Source organism: Salmo trutta, chromosome 23, assembly GCF_901001165.1.
Source record: "Salmo trutta chromosome 23, fSalTru1.1, whole genome shotgun sequence".
Taxonomy (NCBI): Eukaryota; Metazoa; Chordata; class Actinopteri; order Salmoniformes; family Salmonidae; genus Salmo; species Salmo trutta.
Window position 1 is genome coordinate 42,819,745 of NC_042979.1, and position 20,060 is coordinate 42,839,804.

Sequence of the window (20,060 nt, forward strand, 5' to 3'; positions counted from 1 at the left end):
AGTTGTTGGTGTCATCTGTTTCGGGAAAGTACCTGCGTAATTGCGCATCCCAACTCACTCAGGTGCTTCGCTATATCACATTTGACATCGTCCGTAAGTTTGAGTTCATTTGCACATAAAAAAATCATACAATGATGGAAAGACCTATGTGTTGTCGTTGTTAATGCAGACAGAGAAGAGCTCCAACTTCTTAACCATAGCCTCAATTTTGTCCCACACATTAAATATAGTTGCTGAGTCCCTGTAATCCTAGATTCAGATCATTCAGGCAAGAAAAAACATCACCCAGATAGGCCAGTTGTGTGAGAAACTCATCATCATGCAAGCGGTCAGACAAGTGAAAATTATACTCAGTAAAGAAAACTTGAAGCAAGCCTCTCAATGATAACCAGCTGTATGTTCTGTATGTTGTAAAAGCGTTACATGGTCGCTGCCCATATCATTGCATAGTGCAGAAAATACACGGGAGTTCAGGGGCCTTGCTTTAACAAGTTAAACCATTTTCACTGTAGTGTCCAAAACATCTTTCAAGCTGTCAGGCATTATTTTGGCAGCAAGAGCCTCTCAGTGTGGCGTCGGGAGCAACTGCTTGCACGCGCGTTACCACTCCACTATGTCTCCCTGTCATGGCTTTTGCGCCATCAGTACAGATACCAACATGAGCAGCAGCTACGTTTGGCTACATACAGACCGTTAGTGGAATTCCCGCGAGAGAGTAATGGTTAATGCGATTGGATGTTAATTATTTGACTAGGCTACCTGTATTTGACATTGCGTTGTTATTTCGCTAAACACAAGAATTGTATTTTTGCCAGTGAAACGAGGCTACTCAGGCGAGGAAAAAACTCACCCAAATGTATAGCCTCATTGGAAAATATAAATGGACAGTTTGAAAATGTGAAGAGAAAAAAAGTACAAAATAAATAAAAATATGTATTATAATTATTTTTTTAAAAATGTGAACCATATATTTATTTGGCGTATCCCCGATGGCATTGTGTTTGGGAATACCTGATCTAGTCCAATCTACCCCACCCTGTTATTGAGGAGAGACCATCTAGTCCAATCTACCCCACCCTGTTATTGAGGAGAGACCATCTAGTCCAATCTACCCCACCCTGTTATTGAGGAGAGACCATCTAGTCCAGTCTACCACACCCTGTTATTGAGGAGAGACCATCTAGTCCAATCTACCACACCCTGTTATTGAGGAGAGACCATCTAGTCCAGTCTACCACACCCTGTTATTGAGGAGAGACCATCTAGTCCAATCTACCACACCCTGTTATTGAGGAGAGACCATCTAGTCCAGTCTACCACACCCTGTTATTGAGGAGAGACCATCTAGTCCAATCTACCCCACCCTGTTATTGAGGAGAGACCATCTAGTCCAATCTACCCCACCCTGTTATTGAGGAGAGACCATCTAGTCCAGTCTACCCCACCCTGTTATTGAGGAGAGACCATCTAGTCCAGTCTACCACACCCTGTTATTGAGGAGAGACCATCTAGTCCAGTCTACCACACCCTGTTATTGAGGAGAGACCATCTAGTCCAATCTACCCCACCCTGTTATTGAGGAGAGACCATCTAGTCCAATCTACCCCACCCTGTTATTGAGAAGTGACCATCTAGTCCAATCTACCCCACCCTGTTATTGAGGAGCGACTCATGGAAAAGGATACAGAAAATTGGAGATAAAGGGGGGTGAGATTAAGAATGAGTCCCAAATGGCACCGTATTCCCTACATAGTGCACTAAGTAGTGCACGTTATAGGAAATAGGGTGGGCCATTTGGGACTCAGACTAAAAATAGCTATTTTCCACATCTATGCCCCGGAGCTGGCCTCCCCACTCTAACAGTGACAGTGTCCCTGCTCCAGTCTTATCCTCCATGTCAGGCTTATGCATCCTAATGACCATGCTCTCCGCCCCCCCCCCCTACATGCTCCCAGTGCCCTTTAGTCCAAGTGCTTTTATCTCACTGTCACATCTCACAGCTCCTGACACGAAGCTGTCACAGAGGGTCGAGACTTTCAAAATGCCACTTAAAGGAAGGACACGAAGAAACCGACAAAAGCATGGCCAAGTGCGTGTCCGATTGGCCGCCGTTCCTCTCCTCATTCACCCAGTAGAGCTGTCCAGTCATCTGGAGGGTTGCTACTATCTGGTCAAATTGAAAAGTCGGAAGCCCCGCCTAGTTCTAAAAGTTCTCTTCTTAAAATCAGATTTTAAACATAACTCTAAGCTTAACCCCTCTGCTAACATTATCCTAACCCTGACCTTAAATTAAGATTTTGAAAAAGCACTGTTTTGTTTTCATACCTTTTTATGAGCCTATTTTGACGTTGCAGCTTGGCCAATAGTGGTAACCCAACTGGAGACCTGTAACCTTGTTGTGTAGGGATTATAAGATATTTGGGAGACTAATGGAGTGTAGTTTACATGTCACACACCAAGCTGTCAGTAGGTTATTAGGGAGCTAGTATTGTAGTGTGTTCCTCCAGTGGAATGCAGGGGGGGGGGAGATAAGCAAAGAGCACATTTAGATAACCATGGCTGAACATGGTTGCCGTGTAATAGTCACTCTTAATGACTCCCATGTCTCTGAAGCTGTGAGTATATTCGTTCTGAATAATGGTGGGTTTTGTTGTTTGTGTTAAGTTGGCTTTCTAAACTCCGGCTTCAATTTGATATTGTTTAAATCCTTGAATAGACTTGTGTTTCAAGCAGCACTCCCACTGTTATTTTCCAAACAGGATGCATGCAGCACATTGCTTAACCCCGAAGTATTTATAGCTTTGGAGATGTATCAGTATATCTCTGGCTCCATTGGTTCATGTTGTATCCCTGTAACTGGAGAAGAACCTCATATTATGCTTTTATGTAACTATTTTAGTAGGGTGGTTTGTACAGTACCAGTCAAACGTTCAACGGTCATTCAACGGTTTTTCATAATTTTTTACTATTTTCTACATTGTAGAATAATAGTGAAGACATCAACTATTAAATAACAAATATGGAATCATGTAGTAACCAAAAAAGTGTTAAACAAATCAAAATATAATTGACATAATTTATATTTTAGATTCTTCAATGTAGTCACCTTGATGACAGCTTTGCACACTCTGGGCATTCTCTCAACCAGCTTCATGAGGAATGCTTTTCCAACACTCTTGAAGGAGTTCCCACATATGCTGAGCACTTGTTGGCTGCTTTTCCTTTACGTTGCGGTCCAACTTATCCCAAACCATCTCAATTGGGTTGAGGTCGGGTGATTGTGGAGGCCAGGTCATCTGATGCAGCTCTCCATCACTTTCCTTCTTGGTAAAATAGCCCTTACACAGCCTGGAGGTGTGTTGGGTCCTTGTCCTGTCGAAAAACACATTTTTGTCCCACTAAGCGCAAACCAGATGGGATGGCGTATCGCAGCAGAATGCTGTGGTTGCCATGCTGGTTAAGTGTGCCTTGAATTTGAAATATATCACTGACAGTGTCACCAGCAAAGCACCATCACACCACCACCTCCATGCTTCACGGTGGGAACCACACATGCATAGATCATCCGTTCATCTACTCTGCGTCTCACAAAGACACAGTGGTTAGAACCAAAAATCTAAAATTTGGACCCATCAGACCAAAGAACAGATTTCCACCGGTCTAATGTCCATTGCTCGTGTTTCTTGGCCCAAGCAAATCTCTTCTTCTTATTTGTGTCCTTTAGTAGTGGTTTCTTTGCAGCAATTTGACCATGAAGGCCGGATTCACACAGTCTACTCTGAACAGCTGATGTCGAGATGTGTCTATAACTTGAACTCTGTGAAGCATTTATTTGGGCTGCAATCTGAGGTACTGGTAACTCTAATGAACTTATCCTCTGCAGCAGAGGTAACTCTGGGTCTTCCTTTCCTGCGGCTGTTCTTATGGAACCAGTTTCATCATAGAGCTTGATGGTGTTTGAGACTGCACTATTTGTGACTTAAATTGTCTGTATTCATGTCTTAAGGTCATGATGGACATTCTCTTTTCTTTTCTTATTTGAGCTGTTCTTGCCATAATATGGACTATCTGGTAAAAGACCATCTTCTGTATACCACCCCTACCTTGTCACAACACAACTGATTGGCTCAAACGCGTTAAGAAGGAAAGAAATTCCACAAATAAACTTTTATCAAGGCACACCTGTTAATTGAAATGCATTCCAGGTGACTATATCATGTAGCTGGTAAAGAGAATGCCAAGAGTGTGCAAAGCTGTCATCAAGGCAAAGGGTGGCTACTTTGAAGAATCTCAAATATAAAATATATTTTGATTTGTTTGACACTTTTTTGGTTACTACATGATTCCATTTCTGTTATTTCACAGTTTTGTTGTCTTCACTATTATTCTACAATGTAGAAAATTGTAAACATAAAGAAAACCTCTTGGTGACTGGTACAGTTGAAGTCAGAAGTTTACATACACTCAGGTTGGAGTCATTAAAACTCAGTTTTTCAACCACTCCACAAATTTCTTGTTAACAAACTATAGTTTTGGCAAGTCGGTTAGGATGTCTACTTTGTGCATGACACAAGTCATTTTTCCAGCAATTGTTTACAGACAGATTATTTCACTTATAAATCACTGTATCACAATTCCAGTGGGCCAGAAGTTTACATACACTAAGTTGACTGTGCCTTTAAACAGCTTGGGAAATTCCAGAAAATTATGTCATGGCTTTAGAAGCGTCTGATAGGCTAATTGACATCATTTGAGTCAATTGGAGGTGTGGATGTATTTCAAGGCCTACCTTCAAACTCAGTGCCTCTTTGCTTGACATCATGGGAAAATCCAAAGAAATCAGCCAAGACCTCAGAAAGAAATTGTAGACCTCCACAAGTCTGGTCCACCCTTGGGAGCAATTTCTAAATGTCTGAAGGTACCACGTTCATCTGTACAAACAATAGTACACAAGTATAAACACCATGGGACCACGCAGCCGTCATACCGCTCAGGAAGGAGACGCCTTCTGTCTCCTAGAGATTAACGTAATTTGGTGCGAAAAGTGCAAATCAATCCCAGAACAACAAGGACCTTGTGAAGATGCTGGAGGAAACAGGCACAAAAGTATATATATCCACAGTAAAACGAGTCCTATATCGACATAACCTGAAGGCCACTCAGCAAGGAAGAAGTCACTGCTTCAAAACCACCATAAAAAAGCCAGACTACGGTTTGCAACTGCACATGGGGACAAAGATCGTACTTTTTGGAGAAATGTCCTCTGGTCTGATGAAACAAAAATAGAACTGTTTGGTCCTAATGACCATCATTGTGTTTGGTGGAAAAAGGGGGAGGCTTGCAATCCGAAGAACACCATCCCATCCGTGAAGCACGGGGGTGGCAGCATCATGTTGTGGGGGTGCTTTGCTGCAGGAGCGACTGGTGCACTTCACAAAATAGATGGCATTTTGGCCAACGAGACCGTGTCCAAGTTCTAACATTCTCAGGTAGAATGCCCTGCTTTTATTTCATCACACTCACAAACGTAAGCTGTTGTCTGTAATAGGCTCGCCATTAACTTGTAAAGAATTCTCTTGTTGTGAGTTTATTTTCCTATAATAATGAATGCAAATTAGCTGAAGAAATTTGTCAGCTATATGATGTGGTCATTATTTGAACTGGCTAGCCAGCTAACTTAACATTAACTAGCTAACAAGCTAGAAACAAACCAAAACATGGTTTAGAAAGTTGCTTTTAGTTGCCTGGTTTGCTAGATTGACATATACTAAATACATTTTAAAAAGGATGGGCTTATTGGTGTTAAATACACCAGTTATGGTATTTTTTTGACCACCAGGCTGCAGATGTCATGCAGCCTGTCATTTTTGTATTTAAGACTTTTTCATAACGACAACGACAATTTTGATGTCGGATGACAATAAAATGTTCATGATGTCAGTGAGACAACTGTCTACAGACATGTCAATAGACGTAGTATAAACCAGACTTTAGTCTTGAAATCTTTGGTTGTTTACTGCACTACTCACTCTGTTTAGCACATGGCCTCACATGTGAATCCTTAAAGAGATGGGTGGGGCTAAGGCTTAAGAGTGTGTGAACTTTTGCTGAATGGGTGTAGACAAAGAAGAGCTCTCCAGTTGGTATACCAAAACCATTTTCTTAAAAGTGGGGTTACAAGTTTATTTACTTTCAAAGTAGAATTACTTTATTGTTGTTGCTCAACTGCAGTGTATGATATACAATTTTCTAGCTCTTGAGTCTCTACTTTTATCCAATGTAAAAATAACAATTTCAAATGTTGCTACATAAGATCGAACCGATCAGTCACATATAACCAGAGCTTTTTTGTCATTTCTCTTCATGTCACAGTGACTCCAGTGCTTTTAGGGATACACCTGGTAATCACAACACTGTTAAAGAAATTAGGTTTGCAGCGTCCTGTTGATTTGTTGTCTAACCCATATTTATACACCATAGGCATTCTATCCTGCCACCAAGGGAATCAACGTGAAGTACGGAGACACACTTGCTGCTCGATGTGTCTTCACCGGGGAAGGAAGGACCACCAAAACCTATATCGGGTGAGTTCCCTTGCGCTCCTCTTGATTTTTATCAACAACGTTTCTCTTACCAGTAATTAAAGTACCTCCCACTCAGACGCTATAGCTCTTAAGTAATTTAACGACACCCATTTTTCTTATCCCCCCTGTAGAGTAAATGGTTTGTTGTTAGAGGAGTATCACGGTACTGTATAGGCTGCATGGGAGCGAGCTGCCTGAGTGGCCTTGTTTGCCCGCCTCAGAGCCGTTTCCTTGAATCTGCCACCGTCGTGTTTGCATGGTGTTGGGTTCTGAGCTATACATCACTGGACTGTGTGACAGGCAGCTGGGACTTTCTGCCTGCTTCCCACTGAGCCAGTGCTCTATCCTTTATCTATCTATCTATCCCCTCTCCTCTACTCCTATATCTTCTCCTCCGTCTCCTCTCCCTGGTCGCTGGCTGCCTGATGTACCATGTACGTTTGTCAGGGGCTGGGGGAGCATGTGTGCTCTGAGGAGGGAAGAAGCGTCAAGCACAGAGAGACTGCCTGTTCCCACATGTCTCCTGGGAACCTGCATTTTTCATGATTTCCTGTTTGAGTGATCCCTCTTATGTGTGAGTGTGTGTGTGTGTGTGTGTGTGTGTTGACTGTCTGTGTGCGGTTGCGTGTCTGCTGCGTCATTACTGTTGCCATGGCGAGGGACAGAGGGCGGGAGTGTGCGACGGCAGCAGTGGCGGAGTGTGCATTGACGTATCTCTCAGGAAGCCTCTCGCCCCCGTGCGGCCCCCTCCCCCTCCTTGGACAGAGACATGATTAAAATGGCTTCCAAGAGGGAAAAAAACTAAAGAAGAGAGGCGCCTTGTAAAGCTAATTGTTTTAGCTCACTAATTAAAATGAGAAATTAAAAGAAATTTATGCCAGGCTGGAGAGCATCCATGCAGAGTGGTTGTGGCCTTATGGGGGATTGAATCAACAGGTGTGTTTTGTTTTCAGTGTGTGTTCCCCTCTCCACGTTGACTTCAGTCGACCTCAGTCATGTGAACCTCTGAGCCTTGGTGATTGTTGACGAGGCGCAACATCACAACAAACATTCCCAATCTATGATATGTACTATTTTATGTACTGGGGGGAAAAAAATGGCTCTTGACTCCGCCGCCATTTTGTCTCGTTGACACGCCCTTCTTCCACAGAGGTACCTCTGATGACGAGATGTGCAACTTCTACATGATGTACTACATGGAGAGCAGACACGCAGCACCCTTCCAGGAGTGCATGGAGGACGGCTCCAAGGAGCTGTTCCAGAACATTCCACCCGAGGCCAACGTGCCCATCACGGTTCCTCCAGACATGATGATGCACCACATGATGCACTCTGCTGGAGCCCCAGCTACCCCAGGTAGTCAAACCTTATATCTCGTCAAATACAGGAATATGGCTACTAACAGGTTAAATGTTGATTTTACTGGTGGAAACGTTGGCTATTTTATCAGTAAAACCCAATAGTATTATATATAAACTGAGATATAAATCCCAATAGTATTGTATATAAACTGAGATATATATCCAATAGTATTATATATAAACTGAGATATCTTAGTTTGTTTGGGCCAGACTCTGTCCTTCCAATGAGTTTTTAAAGCTACACTCTGGGATTTGTTTTTCAGCAAAAAATGCAGCCCTGCCACTTGTTTGGGTAAAATATTATGACTCGAAACGACCATTGAACAGATTTAGCAGAAACCAGGTTGTACTTATAAAAGATCTCTCCATTGTGGCTCTGGTTGCATTTTGAGAGGAGACTTAACTGTGCTTCTTCCCTCAAAGAGCATCAAGATGACATGGCGCTGCTGCAGCCCAAGCGCGAGGAGGAGGAAGTTCTGGATCAGGGTGAGTTAGCATGGAGAATAAGAAATCATTTACTGCATAATGAGACTCTGCATGCATCCCAAAATGGCACCCTATTCCCATTATAGTGCACTACTTTTGACCAGAGCTGTAGTGAAAAGTAGTGCACTATAAAGGGAATAGTGTTCCATTTGGGCCAGTGTTTTCTAGATGACCTCTCTTAGAGCTGACACATAACACAGCAAAGCACTCTTTTCTAGGACGGTTTCTACAGCAATACCATAGTTTTCTACAGCAATACCATAGTTTTCTACAGCAATACCATAGTTTTCTACAGCAAAACCATCGTTTTATTCAGCAATACCATCGTTTTATTCAGCAATACCATCGTTTTCTACAGCAATACCACCTTTTCTACAGCAATACCGCCGCTTTCTACAGCAATACCGCCGCTTTCTACAGCAATACCGCCGCTTTCTACAGCAATAACGCCGCTTTCCACAGCAATACCACTGTTTTCTACAGCAATACCACTGTTTTCTACAGCAATACCACTGTTTTCTACAGCAATACCATAGTTTTCTACAGCAATACCGCCATTTCTACAGCAATACCACCGTTTTCTACAGCAACACCGCCGTTTTCTACAGCAATACCACCATTTTCTACAGCAATACCACTGTTTTTTACAGCACAACAACCATATATGCTGTATTTTCTCTCAGTTTGTACTGCAAAAAGTAGAACCAACATCAAAATTATATAATTTCATGTTATTTTAGTGTTTTCATATTCCATTGGTCAGTGCAACTTTCAACAACTGTTTTAACCAATCACATGTTTTTATTTGCATATTCATTGTGATTGTTCCCTGAGACCATTTTGAAATGTTTCAAAGCCTCATTCCTTCTTATTTCTGTACAAAACCTTAAGAAGGCCAAAAGCCGAAACGCCTTGGTTCTACTTTTTTGCAATAAAGAATATTTATTTTATTTTATTCCATTTGTCCTCCAAGTGTTAATGAATCTCCTCTCTACCTCGGTTTGCTCATCAATTCATGCACCTTGGTTTTAAGTGAGGTAGTGGCAGTGATCCTTTCAGTTTCTGTTTGTAATGAAAGAAAGACTTAATTCGATCCTAATATGTCTCTGAAAGTCCTAATCCTTCTGCGGTAGAGTGATGATGATGATGAGGGAAAGGATACCAATGAAATGACATGAGGAATTGTTACTGCGAAGAAACCCGTGTGACAATGTGAGGCGGGTGGCTGTGCAAAAGAATCAGTCGGGGAAAGCAAAAAAATGGTTAAGATCTCAGAGATCGTGCTGTATAATAAGTCTGGTTCCAGGGCATTATCATTCCAAAAGCATTAGCTCTCTGCCGTACTGTAGATCTAGGAGATGAGTCAGAGTTCTCTTGTTCTCTCCCTAACCACTGTGTCTTTGTGTGCCTGTAGGTGTGAGAATGTTGAAGGTAGCTATGAGCGCACTGTACCCGACGACAGGGGATTGGCTCATCCAAGCCCCCCCGTTGCCATGGAAATGCTAAGCTCATCTCACACCTTGTTCAAGGCTATTAGAAGCGGTGGCTTGCTCACTCCCTTTGAATCCATTGTTCTATCTCCTCTCTCCCGGCTCCTAAGGCAACAACACAGGGGAATATTTAAACACAGCAGATTTGCATAAATCTAGTTTGTGTTCGAGGTGGCCATTTTGATCACGGTGTTTGGTTTGCGCGTTCACACGTGTCGTTGTTAACCTTTCTGAGAGAGAAAGGTGAGGAACAGCTGGAGTAAAGAAGCCAATACGTGTCATAACCTGTCTGTAGAGTAGGTGGATGAAGGGGAAGGAAGATGAGGAGGAGGAGGAGGGGAGATAAGAAGAGGGGAGATTATAAGAAAAAAATGTAAAAAATGTAACCTTTATTTAAAAGTCAGTTAAGAACACATTTTTATTTACAATGCCGGCCAAACCCGGGCGACGCTGGGCCAATTGTGCGCCTCCCTATGGGACTCCCAATCATGGCCGGGTGTGATGCAGCCTGGATGAGGAGGAAAGGGGAGCGGAGATGAGGGGAGGGGAGATGATGAGGAGAGGGGAGATGAGAAGATGGAGGGAGGGGGGAGGGAGGGGAGAGGAGGAAAGGGGAGCGGAGATGAGGGGAGGGGAGATGATGAGGAGAGGGGAGATGAGAAGATGGAGGGAGGGGGGAGGGAGGGGAGAGGAGAAGAGGGGAGATGAGAAGAGGGGAGGGGAGATGAGAAGGTGGGAGGGATGGGAGATGAGAAGATGAGAAAATGGAGTGAGGTAGGCAGGGGAGATAAGAAGATGGCAGGGGAGAAGAGGAGAGGGGAGGGGAGATGAGAAGATGGGCGGGGAGATGAGAAGATAAGAGGGGAGGTGAGATGAGATTAGAAGAGGTGGGAGGGGAGAAGAGGGGAGGGGAGATGAGAAGATGGGAGGGGAGGGGAGAGGAGGGGAGGGGAGAAGAGGGGGGAGATGAGGAGGGGGGAGGGGAGAAGAGGAGAGGGGAGAAGAGGAGAGGGGAGGGGAGATGAGAAGATGGGAGGGCACCCAAGCGATTTGCTTTGATCTCACACCTGGGCTGCTATTTGATGATTGCATCCCAAAATGGCACCCTATTCCCTATATAGTGCAGTAAACAGGGAATAGGGTGCCATTTTGGAAGCATTCCTATGCGCATGTGTTGATCGGAGGCGGAGAACGTCTCATGATGCTGGACTCTTTTATCCTGGCATTCCCTGCTGAGATTTCATTTCACGATGGGGGGGGCTAGAACAGGATACAGAACACATTGCATATTCACGAATCAGCATATCCAGACAAGCAAAGCAAGCAAGAAAGTGTAATGTTGTGGAGTCACACAGAGGTGCTTGTCCTTCATCTACCGAAGCAAGGGCTACTACAGGAACTCCCTCGGGGCACCGTGAGCCCAGCAGGAATTCTGTTTAACATTCAGGGGTTCTGAACAGTTTTGTTTTTCAGACCATGAATTAAAATGTGCTAATTTTAAAACAATAGAGGAGAATCTTTGAACAGTTAGATAAAATTTAGGCTTCAGTCAGGGCAAAGTACGCCAGTAGTCATATAGACAAGTGTGAAGATCGGAAGTGACAGTGTTTTGTCAAGTGATATCTCCAATAATCACGCCAGGCTAAAATTACAGGGTTATAACAATTGATAAAGCTATATTTTGTTTGGCTGTATTGATAATGTGTTATGATGTTGTTATTGAAATTGTCAGATCTGGCACTTTGTTCAGCTGTCGAGCGTCATCAGAGCTAACGATCTATCATGGGACCAAACGAGCAGAGCAGACAATCAAACCACAGAGCAACGTGTTGTAAATTGGCATCGGTTGACTGGCAGACAGTCCCATTATCATTAAGGGGCTCATGTGTCGGCTTTACCAGTTCCTTGGCGGGGTGGGGACCGGCAACCGGCTTGCCTTGCTTTGATACTCTTATTAAATGAGTTGTGACTGAACGAGCGCCGAGCGCTGTGTCGTGGCCAATCGCCAGCTTGTCTGGTAATTTAAGATGCCAGATTGCTTCGGCACCGTCCTGGGAGATTCCAGTCTCCATTAGCGACAACATGGCTCCTTTCTTTCTTCGTCTCCAGCAGAACGCATCGTTTCCTGCCCAAGAGCGGGCCCATAATGACATCATGCTGTACACAAGGTCACAAGGTCACGCTACGAGCCCCGGGTGAAGAGCGCGCGAGAGAGAGAGAGAGAGCAGAGCAGCTATTAGCCAAGCCAGCTCTGAAACATGAGTTGGAACTGTGTACTAGTACATTCAGCATTCCTGATGAGAGAATACTTGGGTTACAAACGTAGCCAGGATATCTAAGACATCCTGGATATGCTGGAATGCCATTTGAGATCCTAGAGGCCCTAACGGAAGTAATGTACTTTGGATTTATATAGAGTTTTTCTAAGACTCGTAGATACTTAAAATGAAGTCTGGTTGTCTTACTCTGTTGTTTTATCACACATTTCTAAGGGGAAACTGACAGAAAAAAGAAAAAAAGAAAATGGAAGCCTAGTTGTTGTGCAAGCTGTTTTTCCCAACAACTACCCCTCACACCTCTCTATGTGATGCTAACATCACTAGCCATTGGAACAACAGCCCAGGCAAGAGTCATCTACTAACTGTGGAATATAATAATGAATACAGAGCCGATGCCAGTGGCTCAGATATGACCTTGCCAATACAAAGAGGTGCTATATGCAATATTCTAAGTATTTTTACATAAATGGTATAGAAATGTGACTATAGCTACAGTAGGGTATAATTGCTGAGCTCTGCTCTGTTCCGTATGTGGGGGAAAGTTGTACTGTTTGAACAGACTGTGTGCAAACAGACTAATCTATTCGGCTCTGGGAAGTCCATAAATCTGTCACCCTAATCTACTTTGTTCCTTGTTGATATTAGGGGGGGGATCAAGTTATGGGAATCGTTTTCAAAAAGTGTGCTGTATTTTTATCTGGAATCCTTTTTGGAAGTGACAGAAGCAAAGATCTGTTATTAGCGGTCATAGCTGTTCTGGGATGATGTCATGCTACACAGTTATGACATCACATTATGCTACACAGTATGTTACACAGTCATGATATCACAGGATGCTACATATTATGTTACACAGTCATGACATCACATTATGCTACACAGTCATGACATCACAGGATGCTACACAGAATGCTACACAGTCATGACATCACAGTATGCTACACAGTCATGACATCACAGTATGCTACACAGTCATGACATCACAGGATGCTACACAGTCATGACATCACAGTATGTTACACAGTATGCTACACAGTCATGACATCACAGTATGCTATACAGTCATGACTTCACAGTATGTTACACAGTCATGACATCACAGTATGTTACACAGAATGCTACACAGTCATGACATCACAGTATGCTACACAGTCATGACATCACATTATGCTACACAGAATGCTACACAGTCATGACATCACAGTATGCTACACAGTCATGACATCACAGATTTTACATTTCTGTACCAGTTGATGGGAACTCCTGACCTGCCAAATAATAATAATGTAGTTCTACATAGCCATGTGGGTAATCACTCCCCCTTCCAGAGCCATGTAGGTAATCACTCTCCCTTCCAGAGCCATGTGGGTAATCACTCCCCCTTCCGTAGCCATGTGGGTAATCACTCCCCCTTCCAGAGCCATGTAGGTAATCACTCTCCCTTCCAGAGCCATATGGGTAATCACTCCCCCTTCCGTAGCCGTGTGGGTAATCACTCCCCCTTCCAGAGCCGTGTTGGTAATCACTCCCCCTTCCAGAGCCAATATGGGTAATCACTCCCCCTTCCATTTGCTTATTTCCACCATGACAAATAGGTGAACCTGGTTGCCATGGCTACCAAACTGCTCCCCAGCTGTTTTTTATTGAGTTTGCTGACTGATGATGCGTTGTGCCGTGGCACTCACTTTTCTCTCTGTTAGATAAACTCAAGACAGGAGGAAAGGGAGGAAGCTTTATCTAGAGTGCCCTTGAAATACTGTTTGGCGGTAGATTTGTTTTAAGATGCGAAGCGAGCAATTGGTATCCCTGCGTCTTAGTTGGGATCCTTGAGTATAAGTACAAACATGTCAGACTCAGACAAACAAACGCTGCAGTGGAGAAAAGCCGTGGTATCAACACGATATGCCAAAACTACTGGATAAAATGTTGTTTTTTCATTTCTTCATATCAGTAGCTAGGTTCCCATCACTATTGAGGTCTCCATCCAATTGGCAACAGATTTTCATGCAAATATTCTAAAATCGGCATAAATAATATATGCACATTTTCCCACCAGAGATGCGCATTTTCCCACCAGAGATGCATTTCCATCAAATTGACTTGTTGCGGATAAAAAGCTGTGTGTGATGATGTAGTGCACATTAAAATAACTCTACGGTTAAATTCCAGTGTGCCGAACAAAAAAATACAAGTTAAATGGGTTTCCATTGCATTTTCAACTCTACTGATGGTTTTGTCACAAAACATTTTGCGGTATATAGTGTTAAAATGTTGCTGGTACTGCTACTGTCTGTCTGTCTGGGATAGTTTGAACACAGCCCGTGACGGGGTTAGCCCTTGTGGCTGGGACCACGGATTGTCCTGTAGCTATTTAAATCCCTGCTGTTTATTGTGGTTTCCATCAGCCCTGTGAGCTGTGCCGGCTGGAATTGCTCGGAGTACCAGCGTTAGCCTAGGTTGCTACCATCATGCCGCCCAAAGTTAAAATCAACAACAAGATGTCTACAAGCAATTGTTACAGCAACAGGAACATAGATTCAAGCGCTTTGTCCAAATACTGGTGGACTCAACTGACAAAAGAATGTACTATCTGACCAGAGAGATCCAAGGCCTTCAGAACAGTTTGCAGTTCTCCCAGGGAGAGATGGATGTCTGACCAGAGTGGTCCAAGGCCTTCAGAACAGTTTGCAGTTCTCCCAGGGAGAGATGGATGTCTGACCAGAGTGGTCCAAGGCCTTCAGAACAGTTTGCAGTTCTCCCAGGGAGAGATGGATGTCTGACCAGAGTGGTCCAAGGCCTTCAGAACAGTTTGCAGTTCTTACAGGGAGAGATGGATGTCTGACCAGAGTGGTCCAAGGCCTTCAGAACAGTTTGTAGTTCTTACGGGGAGAGGTGGATGTCTGACCGGAGAGGTGGATATCTGACCAGAGTGGTCCAAGGCCTTCAGAACAGTTTGCAGTTCTTACAGGGAGAGATGGATGTCTAACCAGAGTGGTCCAAGGACTTCAGAACAGTTTGCAGTTCTCCCAGGGAGAGATGGATGTCTGACCAGAGTGGTCCAAGGCCTTCAGAACAGTTTGCAGTTCTTACAGGGAGAGGTGGATGTCATGAAAAAGCAGCAAGATAACAAAGCACTAAGTCCACGAGAGATGACATCAGCACTGTCTATAAATCATTATTACAGTTAACTCAGAAAACAGACTTTCTAGAGGGACAATCTAGGAGGAATAACATTGTTGTGGATGGCATACCAAAGTCTCCACAAGAGACCTGTTCGGAGTCTGAGAAGAAAGTAAAAAAATGATCAAAGAAAAGCTGCAGATGGATCATAGAAAGATTGAGGTGGAGCCACGCCCATAGGTCTGTGACGAGCCCAAGTGACAGACCCTGGCCGATAGAGGTCAAGTTCTCTTAGGTTCAAGGACAAGATGACTGTTCTGGAAAGAGCCAAAAACTTGAGAGGAATCAACATCTTCCTCAACGAGGACTTCTCTGAAGCTGTGCGCCAGAGGTGGAAATAACTTATCCCAGCTATGAAAGCTGCCAGAGAGCGTGAGAACATTGCTTACATCTGCTACGACAAGCTCATTGTCCACCCTCCCACCCACAAGCCTCGGAGGACTGAGAGAGCCAAGCTTCCGGATCAGTAGCTTCAACCCAACATTACATATACACAAACTGACACTTACAAGAGCCTGATTGGCTGACTATTTGCTAAATAATGTTTTATTTTATTTTTTGTATATGATGTCAATAAGCTACCCAGGAAAGGGCTAAGAATAGCCTATATTAATATGCTGTATGTAGCCTTAGAAATAAGGTTTATAAAATCAATAACTTACTAACATTGGATAACATTCATATACTGGCCATCTCAGAAACTCACTTAGATAATTCCTTTGATATAGCAATACAAGGTCATAACATCTACAGAAAAGACAGGAATGCCTATGGGGAAGGTATTGCGGTATATGTTCAGAACCATATTCCCTTAAAGCTTAGAGATGATCTCATGTCAAATGTTGTTGACGTGCTTTGGTTGCAAGTTCACCTGCCTCATCTAAAGCCTCTTATTTTGGGGTGTTGATATAGGCCGCTAAGTGCTAACAGTCAGTACTTGGATAATATGTGTGCAATGCTTGATAGTGTGTGTGATGTTAACAGAGAGGTCTATTTTCTGAGTGACCTGAACATTGACTGGTTAGCAACTAACTAGTTGTTCTCTCGAGAGGAACCTTCTAACTGTGACTAATGCCTGTAATATGACCCAGGTTATCACTCAAACAACTGGAGTGCATACCAATAGTGTTGGATCTGTGACATCCACTTGTATTGGTAATATCTTTAATAATGCTGTAGAGCTTTGCTCCAAAGTAATATCAGTTCCCATTAGTTGTCGTGACCATAACCTTTGGCAATGACAAGGAAAGACAAAGTGCCAAAGGTTGGGCCTAAAATAATTTAAGAGATCATACAAAATGTTTTCTCAGGACTCTTTTGTTGAAGATGTAAATAAATGTATGTTGGTCTGATGTGTATGAGGACGTGAATCCAGATGCAGCACTAGAAATATTTGTACAAGTATTAATGCCAATTGTTAAGAAATGAACTGTGAGAACTCTTAGAGCCCTCTGGATTGATGGTGAATTGAACAATTGTGTGGTTCAATGAAATTATGCAATAAGAGGTGGCAAATAAATCAGGATGCTCAGCTGATTGGTTGACATACTGTACTATGAATTGAGAAATATTGTGACTAAACTTAACAAAAATAAGAAGAAATGATATTACCAAACCAAGATAAATTGCATAAAACACAATGGAACAAGACTTTGGAGTACCTTAAATGGGCAGAAAACCCAATTCATCTCCATCGTTCATTGTAGTTGATGGGTCATTTATAACAAAACCTTTTGATATTGCTAATAATTTCAATGTCTGTTTCACTAGGAAAGTGGAAAAACTCAGAAGTAAAATGACAATGTTGAACAGTGAACAATCAGATTTTTGTATAAACGATCTAATAATGAAAGAGAACGATTGCTGTTTTGAATTTGGTCAAGGTGGAAAAACTATTATCCATCAGTAATGATAAGCCACCAGGTACACACAACCTAGATGGGAAACTATGGAGAATGGTAGCAGACTGTACTGCCACCCCTATTTGCTAGATCTTTAACCAAATCCTAAAGAAGTCTGTGTCCACAGGCATGGAAGTAAGCTAAAGTAATTCCACTGCCCAAAAATAGTAAAGCACCATTTGTTGGCTCTAACAGCCGCCCAATCAGTTTAATGCCTTTTCTTAGTAAACTGATGGAGAAAATTGTGTTTGGCCAAATACAATGCTTTCAGGGAACAAGTTAACTACTGACTTTCAGCATGCATATAGAGACTGGCACTCAACTTGCACTGACTACGATGACTGATGATTGGCTATAGGAAATTAATAATAAGATGATAGTTGGAGCTGTGTTGTTAGATTTCAATGCAGCCTTTGATGTTATTGACCATACATTGTTGTTAAAGAAACTCACTTGCTATGGCTTTACATCACCTGTCATCACATGGTTGAACAGTTATTTATCCAATAGAACCCAGAGAGTGTTTTTCAATGGAAGCTTTTCTAAAATCGGATTTGTACAGTGTGGTGTCCCTCAAGGCAGTTGCTTTGGGCCGTTACTCTTCTCTATTTTTACAAATGATTTGCCACTGATCTTGCACAAATCTAGAATAACTATGTATGCTCGCTACTGTATATATCCTCGATACTGTTATTTTTCACTGTCTTTTTACTGTTGTTTTTATTTCTTTACTTACCTATTGTTCACCTAATACCTTGTTATTTAAAAAAAAAATACTTAGAAATCGCATTGTTGGTTAGCGCCTGTAAGTAAGCATTTCATTTATTCGGCGCACATGACAAATAAACTTTGATTTGATTTGATTCCACAATCTACATGTCAGCACCCAAAACCAGTGAGCTCACGGACATTTTTTTCTAAGGAGTTAGTCAGTATCAGAATGGGCGATTCATAACAAACTGGTCTTAAATACATCTGAAACTAAAAGCATTGTGTTTGGTTCAAAACATTCTCTAAGACCTAAACCTCAAGAGGAGTTGTGTATAAAGAGTGTGACCATTGAGGGAGTTGAGAAAGCTGAACTCCTAGATATAACATTGGTTGTGCAATTATCATGGTCAATATTGACAGAATTGTGGTGAAGATGGGGAGAGGGGGATGTCTGTTTATTAAAATAAGTTTTGTGGGTTTTTTTTTTACACAAAAATCAACTGTACTAGTTGTTCGGGCTCTGGTCTTGTCCCAACTTGATTACTGTCCGGTAATATGGTCAAGTGCAGCAAAGAAAGACCTAGCAAAGCTGGGCAGCGCGTCTTTCCCTTAACCGCACATACAGAACTAACATCAGCAACATGCATACCAGTCTTTCCTGGTTGAGGGTTGACGAGAGATGAACTGCTTCTCTTTTAGTTTTTATGATAAGCATGCAATGTAGCTGTAATGTATACTGAACAAAAATGTAACGCAACATGCAACAATTTCAAAGACTTTACTGAGTTACAGTTCGTATTTAAAAAAATATATATATATATTATTTCACCTTTATTTAACCAGGTAGGCTAGTTGAGAACAAGTTCTCATTTGCAACTGCGACCTGGCCAAGATAAAGCAAAGCAGTTCGACACTTACAACAACACAGAGTTACACATGGAATAAACAAACATACAATCGATAATACAGTAGAAAAATCTAAATACAACATGTGCAAATGAGGTAGGATAAGAGAGGTAAGGCAATAATAGGCCATGGTGACAAAGTAATTACAATATAGCAATTAGACACTTGAATGGTAGGATGTGCAGAAGATGGATGTCCAAGTAGAGATACTGGGGTGCAAAGGAGCAAGATAAATAAATACAGTATGGGGATGAGGTAGATTGGATGGGCTATTTACAGATGAGTTATGTACAGGTGCAGTGATCTGTGAGCTGCTCTTACAGATGGTGCTTAAAGCTAGTGAGGGAGGTAAGAGTCTCCAGTTTCAGAGATTTTTGCAGTTCGTTCCAGTCATTGGCAGCAGAGAACTGGAAGGAGAGGCTGCCAAAGGAAGACAAAATCAGTATAGTCAGTATAAGGAAATCAGTCAATTTAAATAAATAAATTAGGCTCTAATCTATTGATTTCACATGACTGGGAATCGGTGGCGGTCAGTGCCGTTTAAGATGAGGGAGGACGATTTAGTTTTTTATGAGCATGGCCTTATTTCTATTACAGCATATTGGATGACTGTCATTCATATTCCATTAACCCAGCTCAATGTAACAGCGATAGTTTTAGGCTACTTACTACATGATACTAGAATGTTCCCTATACCCATCATGAGGTTGCTACAAACTAGCCTATGAATGAAAGTTTACAATGTAGGTGCACACAGGTCGAGAGAAAATATTTAGGTGACAGACCGTGACACATGGACAGACAGTGCCATATTCAATACCGCCTTGAACACTCTTGCCTGCATCTAGCTGATATAGGATTTAATCATTAGTCCAACAGTTGCAAATCCCCGTTTTTGTTTCGTTTGCTTCCGTTTAAGAAAACGTTTTCAAACAGAATCGGCGGAATGAATACACCCCTGATTATTCGTAAACACAGTTCACTTTCACAGCAGCCACATTGTATTTTAAAATTATTATATATATATTTTTGTTAACCTTTGGCAAGTCAGTTAAGAACAAATTCTTATTTTCAATGACAGCCTAGGAACAGTGGGTTAACTGCCTTGTTCGGGGGTAGAACGACAGATTTTTACCTTATCACTTCTTGCAACCTTTCGGTT

At 42.3% G+C, this 20,060-nt stretch overlaps 1 protein-coding gene across 3 annotated transcripts in view; it reads left to right on the forward strand.

Moving 5' to 3' along the window:
- pam (peptidylglycine alpha-amidating monooxygenase) overlaps positions 1-20,060 on the forward strand; it is a 144,978-nt gene that overhangs the window by 65,890 nt on the left and 59,028 nt on the right. For all 3 annotated transcript variants that reach the window (XM_029710422.1, XM_029710423.1, XM_029710425.1), the window contains exons 13-15: positions 6,481-6,584; positions 7,735-7,940; positions 8,369-8,431. In XM_029710422.1, coding sequence (XP_029566282.1) covers positions 6,481-6,584; positions 7,735-7,940; positions 8,369-8,431 — 373 coding nt within the window. The remainder of the gene's footprint in view (positions 1-6,480; positions 6,585-7,734; positions 7,941-8,368; positions 8,432-20,060) is intronic.